This window comes from Ambystoma mexicanum, chromosome 1p, assembly GCF_040938575.1.
Source record: "Ambystoma mexicanum isolate Mex_15411 chromosome 1p, UKY_AmexF1_1, whole genome shotgun sequence".
NCBI lineage: Eukaryota > Metazoa > Chordata > Amphibia > Caudata > Ambystomatidae > Ambystoma > Ambystoma mexicanum.
This window is the reverse complement of record NC_090921.1, coordinates 749,705,220-749,728,489: the sequence shown is the minus strand read 5'-3', so window position 1 is coordinate 749,728,489 and position 23,270 is coordinate 749,705,220. Positions and strand designations below refer to the sequence as shown.

General features: G+C 44.0%; 1 protein-coding gene across 3 annotated transcripts in view; it reads right to left on the bottom strand.

Annotated features, from left to right (window-relative positions):
• Nucleotides 1–23,270, bottom strand: part of CGN (cingulin) — a 2,193,661-nt gene that overhangs the window by 300,903 nt on the left and 1,869,488 nt on the right. For all 3 annotated transcript variants that reach the window (XM_069650469.1, XM_069650484.1, XM_069650476.1), the window contains exon 17: nucleotides 14,066–14,149. In XM_069650469.1, the coding sequence (XP_069506570.1) occupies nucleotides 14,066–14,149 (84 nt within the window). The remainder of the gene's footprint in view (nucleotides 1–14,065; nucleotides 14,150–23,270) is intronic.

Genomic DNA, 23,270 nt, shown 5'->3' with positions numbered 1-23,270 from the left:
CATATAAAAAGGAGAAAAAAAGAACATATATAAAGTAAAAAGTATCATAAAAAGAGAATACATACCAATTTAACATAAAATTCCCTAAACAAATTCCCAAAACAATCAAGCCATCATATCTTCATCTCATAGCTTTAAGAGAACAATAGTTACATTTTGAGCAAAAAAAGGCATACTATGCCTCATAGTAGCAGCTAAACTTCAGGTCGAGCTTCCAGCAATAGTAACATGGCAGTAGTAATTTGCCATCATAATAGTTTTTGCTTAGAAGCACGACCGTGATACATGGCAGAGCCAATTAGGCTTAGACAGAAACTGTTCGATAGATTGACTATGTCCTCCTATATGGTTATGTTAAGACTTGTTTCCACCTTTAGCCAAATATTATACAATGCCATCAGAAGTCTCATGCTGTGAGAATTAATGCAATGATGCCAGAATAGTTCCTCCTTGATGTATCCACGATTATGTACAAAATTGCCCAAGCCGAGGTTTATGACACTTAGCATCTGGTGGCATTCAGTCAGCAAATGTCTGGCCGTCTCTGGCTGATTCATCTCTTTACATAGACGGCAAAGTCGTAGTTCAGGAGCGATCCTATCTCTTCTCCCGGTGATCATTAATGTGGGTAGTTGTTCCAGCCTTAAAAGTAAGATGAAGCGTCTAAATCTCACATCAGGGTACAGGTTGAGGTAGCTCTGAGGTTTTTTAAAGTTGTAAAGTCTATACTGGACAAACTTATAGCTTTTCAGTTTCCGGAGATGGGCATAGTTCTCAAGCCAAACCCAGAGATCTATACGTTTACCCAGGGCCCTCTGAGCTTCTTCTGTGATACTTCCCATCCGGGATTGCCAACCAATATCCATCAGCAGTTTGGACATTTGTTCTTTCGCAGGACATGTGGGGTTCTCATTGGGGATCTCGTGGTAGACGGTCTTAAGCAGCCTATTATTTGTTTCACCACTGATTCTCAGAAAGAGTAAGGCTCGCTTTTTTAAGACTTGAGCTTTCAGCGAGATCAGTCCCAGTTCTAGTCTTATTATTGCCATGGGAATTCCTGGTGGTAGACCCAGGATAGAGCGCCAGAATTTTCCTTCTATCACTTGTAGCCATTTCAAGTCAGTACTAAGGAGAGCTTCCAGACCATAATTGATCATAGGGGACAATACTTGAACATAAAGTTGACGTGTGCCCCAAATAGTAAAACCCCCCTGATTTACTGTGAATCTATGGAACAAGGCGGTCAATTGTGCCGCTCTTAAAATATGTGACTGTTTACAGGTTCCATAGTCCCCGATGTTCTCAAATTCGACCCCTAAATAACGATAGTAAGGAGTATAGGCGATGATATCCAGGCCCACTCTCAGCTGGACACGAGAGGTGTTCGTTTTGGTGAATCTCATGGCCTTAGTTTTTTCCAAGTTAATTTTAAGGCCATTTCTCTCGGCATATTCCCACAGGGCAAGGGCCGATCTACGAGGCCCACTAACAGTGTGATCAAGTATAACTAGATCGTCTGCATATGCAAGCACAGGGCAGATGGAATCTCCTATTTTAGGTGGGCAATTGGTCGCAGCCCTGATGGTCACGGGGATGTCAAAGACATATAGATTATATATTAAAGGAGCCGTGACACAACCTTGTTTAACCCCTCTGTTTTGGAGCACACTTCTGGTGGTATGACCCATCCTGGTCCAGTTTTAATTTTACCAAGGTGTTCTAATGGAGCAGTCTGAGATAATAAATCAGGCCCTCCGGGCAGCCCATTGATTTTAACTTCTGCCACAGACAATCTCTGGGAATAGAATCAAATGCCGCAGAGAAGTCTATATAGAGGGCATATAATGGGGGTTGGCCCCCTGACCTAGCTCGTGTCCTTAGGAGGTCCATAAGCATGATGTTATGTGACGTAGAGTAACCCTGTCTAAAACCACTCTGAAATTTACAAAGTATGTCTGCTTGCTCTACCCAGAGCTGTAGCTCCTTTAATAAGAGTGAGGCAAATATCTTCCCCGTGACATCTAGCATGGAAAGGAGTCTATAATTGCTAGGGTCCGCTCGATTGCCCTTTTTAAAGACCGGTATGAGAACCGCGGTTTGCCAGGACCTAGGTATTTTCCCCTCATTTAAGATCTTTTTAAACATAATAACTAGTAATGAAGCCCAAAATTTAGGTTGAGACTTCATGACAATATTTGCGAGTCTATTAGGTCCTGGGGCACGGGAAGATTTTAATTCCATGATCATATTTATCACCTTTTCATAGGAAGGGTTAATATGCAGGATTAATGGCATATTGGTCAATGGACATGATTCCTCCATAGCTTCCTTACAATTTCGATTTTCAAGAAATACTATCCATGTTTCAGCCTTAATAGGGTTAACTAATGGGCCTTGTACAGTTCTCCGCACTTCACCCAGTAAAGACCATATATTACGGGTATTACCGGAGCATATCGTATTTACTAGCCTTTGCCAAGAGGAAATTTTGTCAGCTTTCCTTTTGGCCTTAATAATGGCTCTGTACCTGTTTTTAACCTTCCTTACCTTAATATAATACTGGTCAAAATCACATATTTGTCTCTTAGCAAGCCGAAGTTCTTCTCTACACTCTCTTTTGGCATCTCTGATCATTCTATTGAAAGGAGGCTTTCCCACCCACCCCCCATTGGTCATTGATCCTATCCGACAAACTGCACGAGTCTCAACAAAAGAGTAAATCCAATTTTCAATGGAGTTGATCGACATCTCCCCAAAATTCGGTAAAAATAGAGAATTATCATTAGTCAGAGCTGCCATGGCATGGGCTACATTTTTATCGGACCAACTAATCCGTGAACCAGATTTGTTTGATTTAATGTTACCCATATTGATGGTAGGGGAGTCTATTGCCCTGATCTTCATTTTGCATGTAAGTGTGGCATGGTCACTCCATTCGTTAGAGATTATTTGCTCGTCATCCACCATTTCATATATTCTAGGGCAAACAAAGATATAATCTAAGGTACTGCAGGAGGTTCCATTAGACCAAGTATGGCGTCCTGGATAATCACTAATGGTTTTACCATTGACCATTTCAAAATCACATAGATTAAATAAATATTCCCATCATCTGCCTTCAACATTACTATGTTTTGTATGGTGCATGAAACTATTAGATTTTAACTTAGGGTTGTGGGCCTTCCCTCTCATCCCAGTCATGTGGCAGTTAAAATCGCCAACCACTATTACCCCAGTGTTTCCGAGTTTTAACAACCAGGTAGCCAATAAGTCATGTAGAGCCTCCTGCAATTGTTCTCCGAGTACTGCCCCAGGGGGGTTATAAAGGCTAACTAATAGGAAGTGGTCCTTTCCTGCCTCATTATCATAGCATACTTCAACCGCCATCATATTACTAGAACATTGGGTTTCTACTAGTTTCGAACCAAAGGTGTTGGCTACCCCCATAATAAGGCCGCCATAAGGTCTACCCTTAGCACCTTTTTTTGCTGCCATTTGGTAAGTGACAAAACCATCCAAGATCAATGGATCCATTGCCCAGGTTTCCTGCAAACAAAAGCAGCTATGTTTGTACAAGATTTTAGTAGAACCCTCAGATGACAGCAAGTGAGCGAAGCCCCTACAATTCCATGACAAAATTGAGATGTCTCATTGTCTTATCAGCACTCCAGGTAATGCGTCAGCCAGCCATTTTAATACTTGTTGGATGTCCGACACTTCTACGTTCTTCCCTTGAGGGAGGTTAGGACAGACACTAGTCTCATCTAGTAGTTCTTCCTTTTTAGGCAGATAGCTTTTATCGGCATCATTCAAGTCAGCATCAACCTCCACATCAACTGCTTTCAATTCAGTCTTATAATTCCTTAGCAATTGTGCGGTTGAAAGGAACTTACAATGGAGCGCTGTGACCTGGATATTGGGGCCTTTTAGTGGTTCCACGAATTGGAAGTCGTCTGACTTGAGGACCCTCAATTGCGGTACATAGCTAAGTCTAGATAACAGTTCAGAGCGAGAGAGCCATTTTGGCTTTTTACTTAAGTATAAGTTCTTTATCAGACATCGATTTCCTTCCGTCGTAGCTTTAAGCTCAGTTGGTTGAATTATGTTAGTTGTTGAAGCCAGTGGCTCAGATATTCTATCAAGGCTCTCCACCTCCGAAGTCTCATCATTGTCGCTCACATTGTTTCCCTCCAATTTACCATCCTCCTCATCCGGCTCATTAATTTTTTCCTGTTCGGGAATTAACCAGCTGGTCAAGCTACACTCTCCACAGTTTCTCCTTTTCTTTGCTCTGGCCGCTCTTTTTTTTGGCTGAGGGAAGCCCAGTAGATTCCTTACCGGGCCTAGAAGGAGCCATTGCTTTAGCTCTTTTATTCTCAGCCGCCCTCCTAGCCATTCTTCGTTGTTTACGCGAGAAGAAAGGTTCAATGATTTCGTTATCAGCCTCCGGCCCCAGCATTTGTTATTCCTCATATTGCTGATCTTCAGTTTTTTCGACCAGTTGAATAGCTTCCGAAAGGTTGGAATCTGCTGAACAATCAACGTCAGCGATTCTGTCGACTTTCTCCCTTTTTACCATATCTAAGGTTAGGGCATTGGTATTGTCCAATATTCGCCCAGACATTTTCAATAGAATTTTAAGGGCGAATTGCAGGGATGCGACTGAAGACTGAATCTCAGCAATCTCAGCCGCCCCTGGATAGGTATTAGCTAAGCATTCATTTTCGACTTCAGGACTTCAGGACTGTCTTCCATAGAAGCCATCGCCAGGTTCGGGCATACTGACAATCTACCTATTGATACCACTGGGGTAGGTGTTTCATATGAGATATTTCCTTGCTTATTAGTTTGGGTGCCATCAATGATAATAGGCAATGATCCTGGTGCTGGTGTCATATTTCTTTGTATATTTAAGCATAGATCCAATAGCGAATTGTTATCTATGTCGTCATAATTTGAGACACAGAGAACCAGCGTTTTGTGGCACTGGAGCACTAACCTCCTCGATAGTAGTGGAGTTGGTTTCGGGGAGAGGGTTTTGTGGAAGAAATTCAGTGATCATGCCCGGGTCAGCCGGAGTAGCGTTCTTGGCTTTCTTCCTGGGTTTTACCCGTGCTGTATCATTACTCAAAGGGCTTTTTGCTTTCTCAGTTCCCTTAATTCTTCTGAGATTATACTTGAGCTGTGTGGATCTCTTCATTGGAGGCATTCAGGTTTACACCAACTCTGGTCCTTCCCGCCTTAATTCTGTCGCAGGTCAGTTCCAATAAGGGTATGGTCCACAGTCACCTGTCTATAGCGGGATGTAAGATCAAAAAGCAGCTAACCCCCGTAGCTAACCCCCTGCGAGCTCTATCATATGTCGGTGGTCAGGATCAAAGGGAACAAGTCCCAGCAGTCTCCTGGCCTCCGCTGCTCTCTGCGAGTCAACTCTTTACTAAGCAAGGGGGTTTGATCGACCGTTGCTCCAAATGGTACACTGCTACTTTATGCAATCAAATCAATAACTTCAATGGTGCTCAGAATGTGAATGCACTCTTTCATGCATATGGTCACAGTCCAATATAAACGAGGGGAACAAGCGACAAGGTAGAGGCTAATAGACTTCAATATAACCTCTTAATACCCAATGCCCACCACAAGGGCAAGTTTTGGCACCTCACAGTGATTATCCTCAGCAGATTGAACCGAAAAATAAACCATAAAGTAATCAGTGAGGTGTCCCTCAGCTCAGCTCCAGGGACCTATGAGCTGCTATGGAAAATGCCCAGCAGTCTTTATCAGCTGTAGTCACTCAGCAGAGCGCCGTTAAACACTGTTCGCGCAATGTACACTGGCTGCTATTCCCAGCACACGCCTCGCGCCTTAGCCCTCCTCTCAGCAACTGTGTACCGAAGCTCTTACGGCTACAGCAGGCAACTCCTTCAGTCCGCTCTGCTCCGGGGCTATGTTAATGATCAGAAGGCCGCACAGCCGCCGTCCACGCTCTTGAGTCACGAGGTTCACGAGATTCCGTGGCTCCAGGCTCCGTGTTTCTGTATGCACAGAGACAAAACCTGGCCAACCACAGGCAGTGGCAACGGCAGCCCACCGAAGCGTCTGTTTCTCCAACAGAGCGACGGTGCAGATTCCAACAGAGCAGTCCCTGGGGAAAACCAGAGCACGATACACAAAGCTCGAGGGACTCGGAAAGCCGCACCTCCACCCACAATAGCAACAACGTAACGCGGCACAGTCACGCAGAGGCACGCAATAGGGGAGGCCGCTTCCGACAACCGAACAGCCTCAACACAAAAATCTCAATACAAAATGTATGCAATATATATATATATATATATATATATATATATATATATATATATATATATAAGTCAAATCTTATAGCATGGGGCCATTGGGGACATAATTCAAGTCTACCTATGTGCTAACCTTTTATGGCCTCTGAAAGGTACTCCCCTTTTCCTCCCACTATGTTCTACATTTAGGTTTAGATGTGCATTTGTATTATTTCTAATGATATGTCCAGTTTGTGGACTTACATTTTAGTATTACGAGCGAGGTTTTAACTGACCATTATTGTTCTTTGCATGCACCATGCTTATTACTATGCATTATGTTTAACCAACAGTACTGATTTTAATCTCATAGATATTATATGTATACTTTGATATTAAAGTGTATATTTTTCAGTCAACCACTGTGGGTTTTCATTGGTTTTCTGTATTTAGTAACTGTACACCCCTACAAGCCCTCCTCTATTCTTTAGTTAAGCCTCACTGATCTGCCACAGCCAACTTCTGTAGAGAGCTTGGGATTCTGTCTCACCTTTGGGTTAGTTTACACAACTCTCACTAGAGGGCTGTGCAAAAGTCTCCCCAACAGTAGCCACATGGCATACATGGGGCAGCACACCAAATAGGAGTTGAACATGCAGGTGGACTTAAATAGAAGTCCCTATTACAGAAATATAAAATCTTAAAATCAAGAAATTAAGAAAAAAGTTTTGGGCACTCTAAGAGCAAGCCAGAAGAACCCCAAAATCCAAATTCTGCCCCAAGGTTAATCTACATTCAACCCATCCCAAGATACCCACGCACATAGAGGGAGCAAGCCTGTGCGCACACAAAGAATCTCCATTGAATGGCACAGACACCTAGTGGGAAAACTATAGACCACATCATGCACAGCTCTGTTGGCTGCATGTCGAGATTTGTGACAAAATAGTGCTGAAATGCCATTCTTGTGCAAGACAAAAAGAGCAATATCTGTCAAAATGCCGCCCTCATGTACAGTAGTACAAGCTGTGGGTAACAAACAACTCTATTCCTTCAAATAAGAAAGAAAACGAAAAATAAAGTTCAAAAAATAAAATAAAAACACAAAAAACGAATTTGCAAATAACCAAAACATTCCATCTGTACATTCCAATTTATAGAACGCAGAATAACAGCAACAAAAACCATTTAAAATTACTTATCTTTTTCTGCATCTCATCTTTCGTTTCCAGTTCAGTCTCGATCAAAATTCAGGAAACAACCCCACAAACCCCATATTTTATTAAAAAGCTTCTCTTTCTGTTGCATTGACATCACCAATCTTTCTGTGCCACACAATGAATACATTTCCTCCCTCCACATTTCTACAGTTGGGAATGTAGCCGAATTCCAATGACTAGGAAAAATGTTCTTTGCCACCAATGAACCTCTTAAAATCCAAGTCACATAGAGGCAGTTTAAATAGTCAAAATCCGTAGCTTCACCCAAGATCAAGGTTGCAAAATGAACTTCCTTTTCCTCGATCAATATTCTGTTCATTACCTCTGTTACACCTTTCCAAAACGATCTTACTTTATGGCATTCCCGAATATATGTTCAAGTGACCCCCGTGCAAGACCACAGTTCGAGCAGGCATCTGTAGAACATATTCCTTGACGATGCATACGATCTGGAGTCCAAAATACACTGTTCAATAACTTTACTTGTCGTGGCCTTTCCCCAATATTTAAAGACATTCTCGCAATGTTTTTACATAACCCAATCAATCTTTCTTATGACATTTCTCCTTGCAAGCAAGACGTCCAGGTTTCCATGTTATTTTCATTCTAACATGAACTTCCACTGAGCAATTTATACATTTTAGAAGCCATATGCTCTTGCCCGCCTATTATCTTTAGAGTGTCCAACAAATCGGTAGACTCAAGATCTTTTAAATACTCTGCTTTCTTTAGTTTACGGTAATCTCCATATGAACAATCTTGCAAATCAGATTATTCTTTAAGCTCAAGAAATGAACTCCATTTTCCATTTTTGAACAAGTCATCAATCCTCCTCACACCAGCCAGGAACCAATACGGCCAAAATATTGTCTTAATACTAAGTAGAATTGCGGATTCAGCCATATTGATGATGAACACATTAAACCTGATTCCATAGCCAAAGACCTTGCAATGCTTCTCCAGGTTGATCTCAGGAATTCGGTTAATTTTCATTTCCCACTCCAGTCCCCATTTGATGACGTTGAAACCGCTGAAGGGCTTAGTGGGCCCACCATGCTTGCTTCCGCAATTGCCCATGTATCCTTTTCCTCCATGATAAACGGAAGGAAATGTCTGATCGTAAAAGCGTGGTGTCTTTCAAAATTCGGAATACCTAGTCCACCCGTCATTCAGAAGTTGTAGCTTCCATAGTCGCAATCTAGGTTTCTTTCTTTCCCATATAAAATGTTGGATTAGACTATCCAGCTGTTTTATTGTTGACTTCTTACCAGGCAGTGGTATCATGGCCAAAATACATGTTATCTTTGGTGTTATCATTTTAATAGCGATCACCTTACCTCCCAGCGAAAGTTTTAGGGATTCCAATTGTTCAAATTCTGCAGTGATCTTATTTATCATCAATTTCAAGTTTAGATCCATCCTAACACCGATGTCAGACGTTAGCCATATTCCGAAGTACTTCATCATTTCAGGGCACCATTTCAAACCATGATTTTTAACCAACCAACTGCTCGTACTCCGTGTGGAAAGCAAGGCTTCTGATTTTGACCAGATGATTTTATAATTTAAGATTGATCCAAACTTTTTAATCAGGTCCATGAGTGCTGGAATCGATAAATATATGTCTTGTACAACCAGAAGAAGATCATCTGCCTATAACCACAACTTTTGAGTTACACCATAAAAACCATAAAAATTCATTCTGGTGATTCTGTCACCATGTCTAATAGCAGTTGCCAATGGTTCCATTGAGATTACGAAAAGCATTGGTGAAAGAAGACACCCCTGTTGAGTCCCTCGATGCAGTTCAAATTTATTTGAGATTTTCCCTTTTTTTTCTTTCCCTCTCTCTCTCTTTCCTTCCTTTATCATCCATTAAATTAGACACTATGAACTATTATGGGGTGTGGTGGGGGGTGGGAGGGCGGAGAGATTTACTGTATGTTTGCAAAGTTTTATGATGTTTCATGGTTGAGATTTATTTGTATTTTTTGATTTGTACGTATTAGTAGATGTTTATATGAAGGTAAAATGAATAAACTAAAGTAAATGAAAAATGTAAAATTAGAGCAAAGCTCTTATAGGGCATACCCTCATGGTGAAGAATGGGGGAGAAAGTTGTTAGAGATGGATCGAAGAGGCCAGAAAAGTGATTTTTAAGAAATCCTGCCCGTATGACCTTGGAGAGAAAGCCTAAATGTATGAGTACCATAATGAGGTTGGAATTTGGGAAGGATGGAAGATGGTGTTTTATTTTTTTTTTAAACTGTTAAAGATTTCGTTTGCACTATAAATTGTATTTATTTTTTAGTCTGAAACCAATAAAACTTTTAATTAAAAAAGAAAACATAGGGCTATGTCCTTCCAATGATGTGGCTAGATATGTATATATGAACGGAATTTATTAATTACTGTTACATTGAAGATTCTCACTACAGCACCAAGGAATATTCAAAGAAGCATTTGAACCTATTAAAGATTCAGTGCTGAAAAATGTGCATTTATTATTCAGACTGCTCTTTATCATTTCTTTAAAACGTAGCCATACATGGCCAGGTGAATTAAGAAAAACAGACTTTCAATCTTACTACTGGCTGCTCAGAGGCATTATATTACAAATAAGAGTAGGGATATAAAAATGTTTGTAGATCAATTGTGTCCATGTTTTCAGTTCTTCATTGCCTTGAACATTAAAACAGTGGAATTAAATATACACTGCACATTTTCCTTTAATAAACTGAAAGATCAAGTTAGGACCTTTACAGGTATTCTTGGTTCTGACTGATACAATGTCTATGCTGCAGATTCCTTACATTTGAAATGTTCAGCCTATAGGCTGGGAACCCGTAAAAATGTGAAACCTTGCTTTCACAGCACCACGTGGCATCAGCTATAATCCTGCTGCGCCACAAGGGTATATCTGTGTCCTCTACAGAGACACCTTGGATGCACCAGCACCAGGCCAATGATAAATGTTTTCAAACGAATATGTGTTGCACTACAGATGTTCCAAACAAGGCCTCAGCACTATCGCCTGAACCAGACGGTAGTTTTTCACTAACATGTGCAGAGCTGAGCAAATCGCCAACCTGCAAATCGCCTTGTTTGAAAGCAGTCATAATTGCACAACCACTGGTAGAATGTGCCACAATTCCCTCCGGTGGAAATGAAGGGGGGGAGGTGCATTGGTGCACAATCCATAAGTTCTAATATATGTCACAACCCATCTGTAGATGGTCTACTTGGTCACTTGCACTCCCCAAGATAAGTGGCTAAAAGGAACAAATAACTCTTGTCCATTCTTCATTTGTCCAACCTGGTGATGTGAAGGCTAAGGGCTCTCCAAGGGTCATGTCTGTGTGGTTTCTTCTCCACCTTGGAAAGACATGGCGGGGGAAAGAAAGGGAAAAGTATCATCAACGGTTTGATTTCGAACTCAGTAATTGCCATTATGGATTCACTTCAACAGTTCCTGCCACCCACTCACCTGCCTGTAATTCAAGCTGCATCCCAAGAAGTGCATTACCTTATATGGTGTTTCCTGACCGGAGAGGGCAGGAGAATGGGCAGAAGCAAGATAGCCAAAGGACAGACATGGCACTGCCATTTTAAGAACAAGGTACTTGAAATGGCATTATACGTTTTAAAAAAGATTGTGCACAGTAGTGCACTGCAAAAATAAGAAAAACATGATTCACTGCCACCAGCCATTCTTAAGCACATCCAAATGGTAAAAAGGACGTTACAGAAAACAAAGTACCCCTGCAGCGCAGCACTTCACTCTATGTTGCTGTGTGCTACAGTAGAAATACAGGAAACCATGAAAGGGGACACAGTCCACAAAACCCCCCCCTACCCTGGTAACCTTATAAACTGGCCGGAGGACCTAAAAAGTCTTTACATACATCCAAAGTAAGGTAAGGGTTCAAGACCTGACAAATAGCTGGGGATTGCAAAAAGAAATCTTTCCTAACAGCCACCAAAAAAACAGTTTTGAGGGTTCAGGGTGAGGAACTTAAAGTTGCAGCTTTACATCAGATGAATGGTGAAGCCATGAATTTCACTAAGGTCCTAGTTCATGTCCCACTGTACCAGTCCCTTCAAAAACATAACCACAAAAAGAATATCAGGAACAGGAACCCTGCCCAGGCCTCTGCTTAGAGCTAGGGAGCATGGCAGGGTACGCCCTCAGAGCAGAGGCATGCATGCCCTGAGTGCAACATCCAGCAACCAGGCCATCAAGTCTGAGAAGAGGTCACTATGGTGCTGATCGCAGAACCCGCAAAAGTGCAGCCAGCTGCAGGAGTAAAGTTTTTCCTGTGCTTTGCCACCCGACCTACCCCACCCCATGAGTTATAGTACTTCCTTCAACAAGTCCAAACGTGCTCCAGTGCTGTGGAATCTGAACAGAGAAGACCGGGATGCCAAAGAGAAAAAGCCCAGTTTTAGGAAGTCCCAGTGGCGTGCGGAAATCCCTTAGACGGTAACAAGAGGTGCGAAAGATGCAGAGGGGACACAGGGGTGGAAGCTAGATGGGTAGATGACCCTAACACTGACATACAAAGCATCCAAGGAGAACTTTCTCATCACAGTGATGACCCGAAGCCCATTGACCACCAGAGAAGGGTTGGAGACCCTAACCAGAATAAGCCAAGCATCCGAGTGGAACTTCCTCGTTGCAGCGGTGACCATAAGCCCAAAGACCAGCACAGAAGGGTCGGAGACCCTAAACAGCATAAACCAATCATCCGAGGAGAGCTTCCTCATCGCAGTGGCAGTAATTAAGCCCTCTGACCACCAGAGAAGGGACCTCAACAAAAGGAAACCGAGCAAGCAAGGAGAACTTCCTCATCGCAGTGGCAGCACTGAGCCCAGGGCAAAGTATAAATTAAGCTGAGGGTTGTGAGAAAGAACTTTTGAGATACCAGGAGAAAGGAGAAAGCCTGGCATTTTTGTGAACTGTGCCAAGCAATACCAGAAGGGAGTAATTCCCCTGGTCCCAAAATGAGAGTTGTAGAAATGCCAGGGAAGGGAGTCATTGCCCCTGGTATATTTGTGTTCCAAGAGCACATTCCTTTGAACACTATCCAAGCATCAGGAGAAGGGAGACATTCTCCGGGAGAAGGAACGTTCCGTTAGATTATCCTTTCGTTGCAGCATGAGGGATAGAAGTAGGTTATGACAAAGGACAATGGTGTTTGATTTGACAGACATTCTGACAGACTCTTTTAGTATTAGTTTTGAGGAAGGGAACCCCTCTTAGAAATAGGGATAGTGAGGGACTTTTTATACACAAATAAAAGTCTATAACCAACATCATGCCACCTTGGTGTCGGCTTCCTACTTCGACACCCTTACAGAGTCCAAGACTCTGAGCATGCTCCAAAGTCCTGATACCTGAGGCATCGGAAAAAGGTACATTTGGCCTCTTGGCAGCTGGGACCTACATACCCTAAACACTGTTATTTCTGCTGGAAGCTGCAAGAATGCCCTTGCAGCACCAAGGGGAGAGGGGGCACCACCCAGCACTGTTCAAACTAAAATGTTTTGGTCCCTTCCTGGACATTTCAAAGACGAGGAATCTGCAGATAACAATAGCCATTAGAAGTTTAAAAATGTGAATTTGGAAGCCTCGCTAATGTAACAAGGATTTCATACACATGTTCGAGATCAAAGACAACGAAAGTAATGTGTGTGCTAAAACGGTCAATTACTTAATGGATAATTAAACAGGATCATGAAAACATTTGGACTCTTAGCAATATGCACACCATTAAATTGGGGCCGGCACTTTGATTGCTGCTGCAAGATCTGGACCAGGCATTGGCATAGCTGGAGAATTATTGGTAGTGACAGGCAATGTTATTAATGGAGGATCTTCAGGAATTATAGTGAAAGAGATGTAATAATGTAGGCAAAGATTGGGGGGTGGGGTAAGATTACAATGGCCTGTAAAGGGAAAATGCAGTGAGATGGGGTTTGTCCAGGAATGCTAAACAGAAGTAGTATTTGAATGTAGTGGTTCTAGGAAACTACATAATGCAGATGACTAAAACAGGGCTTATACAAGGTAATGTAAAGAGGAAATGGGACAAGTGAAGTGAGGTGGGATGGCAGCGGTCAGGGGTGGATCACTGATAGCACTTCTCATGTCACAACATAGGAATGTGGCAACCATAGTAGCACAATGAGCGGAAGTAGGTCACACCATATATTAACAACGCCACAATGCATTCTTTTATTATTGGCTGTTCTGGGATAACTTTCCAAAGTGAATAACTAATTGAGGGACACTAATCTGTTAAAAACATGCATATCCAACAATGTATAAATTAACTTTGCATTACTTACATGCACAACCAACACATTCCCTCCAACCCAGTTCCAAAGCATGCACTCCCACAACAGCTGCTAAAGTAATACTTGTTTTGATGCCACTGTAAAATATATTTTGGCTACTAGCATTCACTGTTGTAGAGATGCACTGAAAGTCATGAACTACCCGTGCCTGATCAAATGTTATGTACAGTGAAAAGGTCCCCAATTTAACATGCAAAATGTTCACCTTACCTGCCTCTCCAGCGAAATCTTATCACACTCCAGGTCCTGCCTGCCCGATCTCTCCTGCATGAGTTCTGCCCGAAGCTGGTCCATCTAATGCAGTTAGAATTTTTTTTTTTAAACAAATCACAAAACAAAATCACTAAGTTAAGTGTGTTCATGGATAATGGAAAAACATTTACTTTTGACCACAAATCACAAACACTACCCCTGAGAATAAGGAATATATTACTTACCTGCAACTCCTGTTCTCCAGCATTGCCATCTTTCATAGATTCACATGCTGTTTGAATATTCCCCGTCGTCAGGTTGGGAATTCGCAGTAACATTAAAGCAGTTTATCTTTACATTTTGAAATTGCTTGTCACTTTAGTGCTCTATTAGTCATTCTGGGTCATATTGCCCACAGTCAATTAGACTGGCCTCCCTTAGCTCAACCCCTGCAGGCCATCTTCAGATTTGGCAAGTGCAAGTGATGTGTCAGAATGAGCTAAGAGCCAGGAGAGGGGATGGTTGCATGTGAACCTATCAAAGATACCAATGCTAGTGAAAAGGAGTTACAGGTAAGCAACGTATTCCTTGCTCCAGCACTGGATCTTTCATATATTCACATGTGTGAATATGATTACAAAGCCGTACATACATGATTCCAAATCTGTTGGAGACATAGCTCAATAGCTCAACAGAAGTAACCAACTCAGCTCAGGAACACTCATCTGACACAAACAGGTTATGAAGCACTGCTTGGCTGACCTGGGACTCCACCCTGGAATCCCGATCAATGCAGTATAACCTCATGAAGTTATGGACAGACCTTCATGTGGTTGCCCTGAAAATCTCCAGCAGGAGAACACAGGACAGGAACGCTGTAGAAGAAGCCACAGTGGTCGTCAAGTGTGCTCTTGGCCTGCCTGAAGGGGCCTGTTGGCTATTTGATGAGAGTGAAATACACAGAGATAACCATCTTGCAAGGGAAGACTCTGAAAGGATGTTGCCCTTGTAGAACAGTCTGAAAGCCACCAACAATTGTGATGATTTATTGAAGTCTTTAGTGAAATCCACATAGAATGTGAGGGCTCGGACCACATCCAGAGAATGCAAGGAGCATTCTGCAGGAAATGAGGGAGAGCCAAAGAATACCAAAGAATACCGGCAGGACTAACAGTTCATTAAGGTGGAATGAAGAAGGGGCATTCGGCATGAAGGAAGGGTTGTGCAAAGGACCACATAGGACTGATGAAAAGTCAAGTAGGAAGGCTTACAGGATTGAGCCTGTAGTTCACCTACCCGTCTGGCAGAAGTAATGACAATTAGGAAGGTGGTCAGCATAGGCCCGAAAGGAGGAACGATCAGCTTGGAGAGGACTATGTGGAGTTCTCAGGTTGGAACAGGAGCTCAGACATGAGGAAAGGAGCGAAACAGTCCTTTAAGGAATTCCTTGACCAGTCTGTGAGACCAAAGAGAAGGCGTAACAGGGGAACGCGTGTAGCACGAAATATCTTTCAAGTGCACCTTGATGGAAGAGTGTGCTAAACCAGCATTCGACAAAGACAGGAGGTATGGTAAAACATCTGGTGCCTGTATGCGAAACTGGTCGATACATTTACCTGCAAACCAGATGGTGAAGGGTTTCCACTTGCTCTTGTAGCAAGACAGCATAGATGGCAGGGGGCAAGGGCTAAAATGTTCTGGCAGTCCGGAGGAAGAGGTAGGTTTCCAAACTCTAGGGCTGCAGGAGCCAGGCCATCACATTTAATTATGCTGGATGGTGGTGTAAAACTGACCCGCCGTCTCTGGAGAGTAGGTCAGAGAGAGGGGGCAACCTGATGTGAGGAGCCACAGACAGCTGGAGGAGGTCAGAGTGACAAATTAGTCATGGCCAGGCCGGGGCTACCAGGAGCATCATGCATCGCTGCTGTTTGAGTGCACTGAGTACTCTAGGCATGGCCTGGATCGGGGGGAAAGCGTAGAGGAACATTCTTTCCCATGGGAGCAAGAATGTGTCTCCCAGACTCCCCGCCTGAGGAAACATGCTGGCAAACGTCATGCATTTCTTGTTGGTCTCCGTCACGAAAAGAGATCGACTTCTGGATGCCCACACCTGGAGAAGATGCAGAGAACCTGGACTTGCAGAAGCTTCCATTCATGGCAGGATCTGAGTTCCCTGCTGATGGAGTCAGCTACTGTGTTGTGGATCGCTGGAAGACGTAAAAGAAGGATTAAGTTACTTACCTGTAACTCCTGTTCTCCAGCATTGGTATCTTTCATAGATGTGCATGCTGTATGAATATTCTCTGTCAGGCTGGGAATTGTCTAATAAATAGCAGTTTATTTTTTAAACTGAAAACTTCCGTCACTTTAGTGCTCTAGTATAGTCGGTCTTGGGTCATACTGCCCACAGTCAATGGAAAGGACTCCCTTAACTCCACACGTGGAGGGCATCTTCACATTTTGGAAAGCGCACGTAAATGTGGCAATATGAGCCAAGAAGAGCCATAAGTGGGGTAAGCGGAAGGATCGCATGTGAATCTATGAAACATACCTACATATAGGTAATCAACTTATTCCTTTTTTACAGCATTGGCTCTTTCATAGAGTCACATGCTGTATGACTAGATCACAAAGCAGTACAACATAATCATAACGGGCAGAGGCAAGCGTCTCGTAGAAATACTTACCACAGGAGACACTGACTTTATGCAAACAGGTTAAATAGAACCACCTGGCCAACTTGCGGAATCCCAGTCGACGCAGTAAAACCTTGTAAAAGTGTGCCCAGACCTCCAGGTTGCGGCCCTGCAGATGTGCAACAGGAGAACTCAGTAGAGAAAGGCTGTTTCGACAGCAATGACCCTTGTTGAATGAGCCATGGGTCTACCAGGAAGAGGCCTGCCAGCCTGCTGGTGACATAAGGAGATGCAGGAGGAAATCTATCTGGCAATTGAAGACTTGGAAAGTGTGTTACCAATACCAGCAGGACTAAAAGGTAACAAAGAGCTCAGAGGTCTTCCTGAAGGATTTTGTGTGGGAGATGTTATATTGCAACACACGCATTACATCCAGCGGTTGCAGAGAGTCTTCTGCCGGAGGGACAGGAGATCCAAAGAATGCTGGTAGTACCACTGGCTCATTGAGGTGAAATGCTGAATGGACTTTGGGCATAAAGAATGGGTTAGTGTCTAATACAACCTTGTACCTGTGAAAAGTCAGGTTGGGGTCTTTGCAGGAAAGAGCCTGACTGTCGCCCATAAGCTGAGCTGACGTGATGGCAACCAGCAAAGTAGTCTTCTAGTATGGGAACTTTAATGGAACCAGATGCATAGGCTTGAAAGTAGGTCTCATGAATCTTGAAAGGATGAAAAAAGGTTCCCAAGCTGGAGAGGGCCGTCTGGTTGAGGGACAAACACGGACCAGACCCTTGATTAACTCCTTGACCAAATGGCTGCACCACAGAGAAGATGTGGAAGAGGAGCAGGCACAATGGAGGAGTCTGATAAGCAGAGATATGGCAAGATGTCTTTCGTCTGAATGGTAAGTGGGTCCAAATCCCACGTTGCAAACCAGTGGGAAAACCGTGCCCATTTACTCCTTGCAAGCGTGGAAGAAGTGAGAGCTCTAGCCAGTATGTCCTTGCATTGCTGGGGCAGCAAGATAGTGCAGAATTCTAGGAGCACAGGAGCCAGGCCGTCAGGGTCACGGTGGCCGGAACGAGGTGGAGCACTGTACCGTCGCTCCTGGAAAGTAGATTGCCTAGAGGAGGAAGCCTGATTGGGGGAGCATAGGATAGGGGGAGGAGGTCGGAGTACCAGAACTGTTTCGGCCAAGCAGGGACCACCAAGATCAGTCTGCACGGATGCTGTCTGAAGACATTGAACACCTGAGTCACCACAGGGATCGTGGTGAAGGCATACAGAAACTTCCCCTCCCAGGGGAATGTGAAGGCATCTCCCAGGCTCTGTGGATGAGGGAATCTGTTGGTAAAGGCCATGCACCTCTTGTTGACGTGGCTGGCGAAAAGGTCGATTTTCGGAGTGCCCCAACAACGGAATTTCCAGGAGTGTTTAAACTCCTGGAGCTCCCATTCATGGCAGGAGCAGAGTTCCCTGCTCAGGGAATCTGCCATTGTGTTCGGAACACCTGAAAGGTGGAAAGGAATAAGGAACATGTGCTGCTCTAAGGCCCAGTGCCATAGTCTGTGCTTCCGTAGACTGGGAGAGAGACCTGATACTTGAGGGTACAAAAAACTGCCACAAAGCTCCAGAAGATTGATATGGAGAACCTTTTCATTGTCTTTCCATAGACCCATGGCGTGCAGATTCCCTGTATGCGCACCCTAGCTTTCCAGGGAGGCGTCCGTCATGACAGCGACTTAGTGCAGGGGCAAGCAAAAGGGTGCTTCTTGAAGGAGGGGAGGCTGGACCGACCATCAGCGCAGTGCATCCCTGAATTGTTCTGTCAGTGGGATCTTGTCCTCCCAGGAACACGAGCCCTGCCGCCAGTCTGCATCAAGGAATTCCTGGAGATGACACATGTGAAGCCTGCAGTGCTGGAGTAGAGGTATGCACGTAGACATTATCCCTTGCCGAGACTTTAGTAGAAGACTAAGTTGGCAGTAGAAGCTTGGCAAGAAGCGATTATACCCTCTCTCCCGAGGGAGTCGCCATGCAAGAGTGCGTGTCCAGTATGTCCCCCAAATAGAGAGCCTGTTGAGACAGGGTCATTCAGGAGTTTCTAAAACCCTAGCGACTGTAGGCATTGAATAGTATGTGTGGTGTGACAGGCAGCCATGTAAAACGGTGCTGCACTCACTAGCCAGTCATCGAGGTATGGGTATACATGTGCGCCAGAGCGACAAAGGTGAGCCATCACAGGGGCCAGGCATTTGGTGAAAACCCTCAGCTGACCGGAGACTGAATGGCAGGGCCCTGAACTGGTAATGGTCACCTGCAACCATGAAGCACAGGTAGCTGCAGTGTTTTTGATGAATAGGGATGTGGAAATAGGCATCCTCTAGATCCAGGGATGCCAGAAAATCCCCTTTTTGCACTTGGGACAAGACTTGTTGAAGGGTGACCATCCTGAATGTTTGGGCCTACAGAAATGTGTTGAGGACCCGAAGATCTAGGACCGGCCTCCAAACTTCTAACAACTTCTTAACTAAAAAGTACCTAGAGTACACTCCTTGTCCTCACTAATCGGATGGGACTCTTGCGATGACTCCCTTTGATAACAGCTATTGAAGCTCCTTTAACAGAAGATGGACGTGCTTCTCCACTTTGTGCCAGCCCTGCCAGCTTAGAACAGCGCCATTTCCCAGTTGGTGGAAACTGTGTCCGCAATGTCAACGGAGATGGAGATCACGTGCTCCGAAGCAGCCTCACCCTCGCGAAGAAGGGCAAATGCCTTGTGCTCCCTGTCGTCAGGCAGGAATTCAAGAATGGGGCCAATCTAGAACCAAAGTTCCCGGTCTTATCTGGACAGGACTGAATTAGCTTCTTTTTATGTCATGGCGGCTGAAGAGATGACCCCGCTGCCCAAAGGCATCCAGGTGCGTGCCTTCTTTGTCACAGGGAACAGAGCAAGCAGAAGAAGTGTAGGAGGAATGCTTGCAGGCTGCTGCAAACCTATGGAGTCAGGGCTGGGTTGTGTCCAGAGACATTTTGGCACAGAGTCCAGCACCCTATACTTTATCAAACCCCTCCTTCTAGGCAGGTGCAAAGGATTGGTTGCGCATGGTTAACAGACCGTCTTCCCATATATCATCCAGTAATGGGACTGCCACAATCGACTTTCTGGGTTGCTTTCACCTCTGGTAGAGCAGACTTTCCTTCTTCTGTTCTTCTGGGGCCAAGCCGAATCTCTTTGAAGGATCCAATCTCATCCGGGGGGAATCTCAAAGAGGGACCTCATCTGGTTTGCCATTCCCAGGGATAAGGTCATCAAACTCATCCGTGTCTGTAGTGTGAGTGGAGGCATCGTTGTCTGGAACGTCATCCTCTGTCCGCAAGGTTATACACAGAGACAGACGGTTGAAGGTCTCTTGGAGGGCGAGGAGGGGCAGCTAGACCACTCAGGCCCGGTTGTGGTGTGGATGGCTAAGGCGTAGATGGGTCAGGTAGCCTGTGTTGCAGCTCAGAAACCAAGGATTGCAAGGTGGTCAGAATGTCCATGGAGAGGTCCTTAGGAGCGGCTGCAAGAATGGCAGGAGCTGGGACTACAGGAATGCCTGGCACCGGAACTGCCTTCGGTGCAGGCATAGCCAACTTGGGGCTGAAGTGCTCCATCTCCATCTCCATCTCATCAGAGAAGACCCCCACAGGGCCTTCCAGATCTGATTCGAGGGTTGGCTGAAGGATCTCATCTAGTGGGATAGCTGACCAGCTTGGTTTACACAGGGTGACCCCCATGGTCAATGGAAAAGGGTGCTGGCCTTAGTCATGGTTGAAGACTTTATTGTGACGTCGATGGGGTCGTAGATGATGTTGTAGACTGTCGATGGAGTCATGCTAGAAACTTTACAGCCAGTTGTTGACCAAGTCGTGATAGAAACCTTACGGTCAGCCGTCAACGGGTTCGTGGTCGAGGTTATTGATGGGGTCGTGGACGAAGACTTATGTTTCTGCGCCGACTGGGAAATCAACAGGGCTTTATGATTCGATGACAATTTGGAACTACATGTCGATACAGATGATTTTGACGAAGATTTATCTAGAATCATTGAAGACAGTGAGGAAACTGACTTGGCATCAGCTATGACACAAGGCGACAAAGAATGCTTCTTCGATGAAAACAGAGGACGTCGTTGTTGAATATTCCTTGGACTGTGTCTTAAGAGATCTCTTATTTCGAGAGGCATCTTAATGCGACCTCGACCTCTTGCTAAAGGGAGTATGCTGGTTCGGTCTGCTCTATCTGAACGAGGCGTGACTGCGGTGGCAGTCTCGGAGCGTTTTACTGGCAAATGACTGGCAGATGGAACAGTCCTGGCAAGTGCCTGACCTTATAATACATTTCCTAACAATGCAAGAGAGGAAGAAGGCCAAACAAAAATATGGCCATCGCCATTTAGGGCACTAAAACTTGAATGTGCACACTAAAAATAATGCAAACATTTAAAAAACTACATCTGCTGCCAGCCACTTATCTTTAGGCACATTTAAAAGTAACCAAAAATCCAAAGTGTGACAAGGCTAGAGTGATACAAAAGTATTCCCATTGCACTGCACTGTAAGGTGCTGTGTGCAATGTTAAAAAGTACAAGGATTAAACCAAGTTTCCCAGTACTGAAGGACAGATCAGTTTCGCCATAACAATGAGCAAAAGGCAAGAGAAGTGAAGCTGAAGGAACCACAATTGTTTCACAGGAATAAACCAGGGCTACAACAGCCCAGGAGCAGTCTCAATCAGAACACAGAGCCTATTTGAAAGAAGGCATCCCGATTTGTTATTAGCATGTGGAGAAAAACTATTGTACAGACGATGATTTGAAAACCCACCTAGAAAAAGTGGATTTCATTTTTCTATTTAGAGCGCACTATGGTTATATTACAAACCTTTTGCACAGTAGGAATACATACATAGTCGGTTTGATAACGTCTACGTGCCTACAAACCACGTGTTTATTTTGCACTTGTATGTCATTTTCCGTATTTCCAGAGCGGGAAGGTTTCCCGCTGTTTCCCGTAGTCCACCCACAACAGTGGCGTTTCAAGTGTCTGTAATATGGCTATAAGGGAGAGCAAGTCGTGCCGTTATACTTTTCAGTTAGCCGTACGCTGCCGTATGCTCGTTATTAACAGGTGAGCAAGCAGAGATCGTAGAATGCAGTAATCAATCAGTTCAAAAATCAATATGTTTTCAGAGCGGGAGGGATTCCTGCTATTTTTTCCCTTAGTCCGCGGAACGGGGTAAAGCCCGGAACAGGCCGGAATGGTACCCTAATATATAAAATGGCAGCAAAACTCACCTGAAAATGATGCAAACACACATGAAGAACATTTTGAAATGGCAAAGGATGAACAATGTGCTATCATTAACCCATTACTGCCCAAAATCTACATTTCCACACGAAAAAGTACCCGGAACGGGCCGGAACAGTACCCTAACATATAAAATGGCAGCAAAAATCACCTGAAAATGATGCACACACACATGAAGAACATTTTGGAAATGGCAAAGGATGAACAATGTGCTGTCATTAACCCATTACTGCCCAAATTCTACATTTTCACAAAAAAGTATGCGGAACGGGTCGGATCGGTACCCTAATATATAAAACGGCAGCAAAACACACCTGAAAATGATGCAAACACACATGAAGAACATTTTGAAATGGCAAAGGATGAACAATGTGCTGTCATTAACCCATTACTGCCCAAAATCTACATTTTCACACGAAAAGGTACCCGGAACGGTACCCTAATATATAAAATGGCAGCAAAACTCACCTGAAAGTGATGCAAACACACATGAAGAACATTTTGAAATGTGAAAGGTGCACCAATATGCTGTCATTAACCCATTACTGCCCAAAATCTACACTTTCAGAAGAAAAAGTACCCGGAACGGTACCCTAATATATAAAACGGCAGCAAAACTCACCTGAAAATGATGGAAACACACATGAAGAACATTTTGAAATGAGAAAGGTGCACCAATATGCTTCATTAACCCATTACTGCCCAAAATCTACACTTTCAGAAGAAAAAGTACCCGGAACGGGCCGGAACGCTACCCTAATTGTTAAAACGGCAGCAAAGCTCACATGAAAATGATGCAACCACACATGAAGAACATTTTGGAAATGGGGAAGGTTGAACAATGTGCTGCCATTAACCCATTACTGCCCAAAATCTTAATTTTAATGCGAAAAAGTAGGACCACCCTGCCTTTTCACTACTTAGTTGTAAAGAGGTCTTCAAGTGGACAGAGCCCAGCCTCGTATGTGACACAGCAAGGATCATAAAATGTCTTCAAGGTGGCTCAGCAGCTTATAAACACATTTCATGCAAACAAGGAAGCATGAATGCCTAAGAAGGGGCCCTTAAAAATCAGACATATCATCTCTTATTTGGAGAAACCTAGATGTGCATCATGAAGAAAGCCGTTTCATTGTTTTCTTTGTGTAATGCGTTATTTCTTGCTTTCCCCCCTGTTCCTGTGTTGTGAGCCTGGGTGCTGTGGAATGCTTGTAGAATGCCTGCCTCTGGAATGT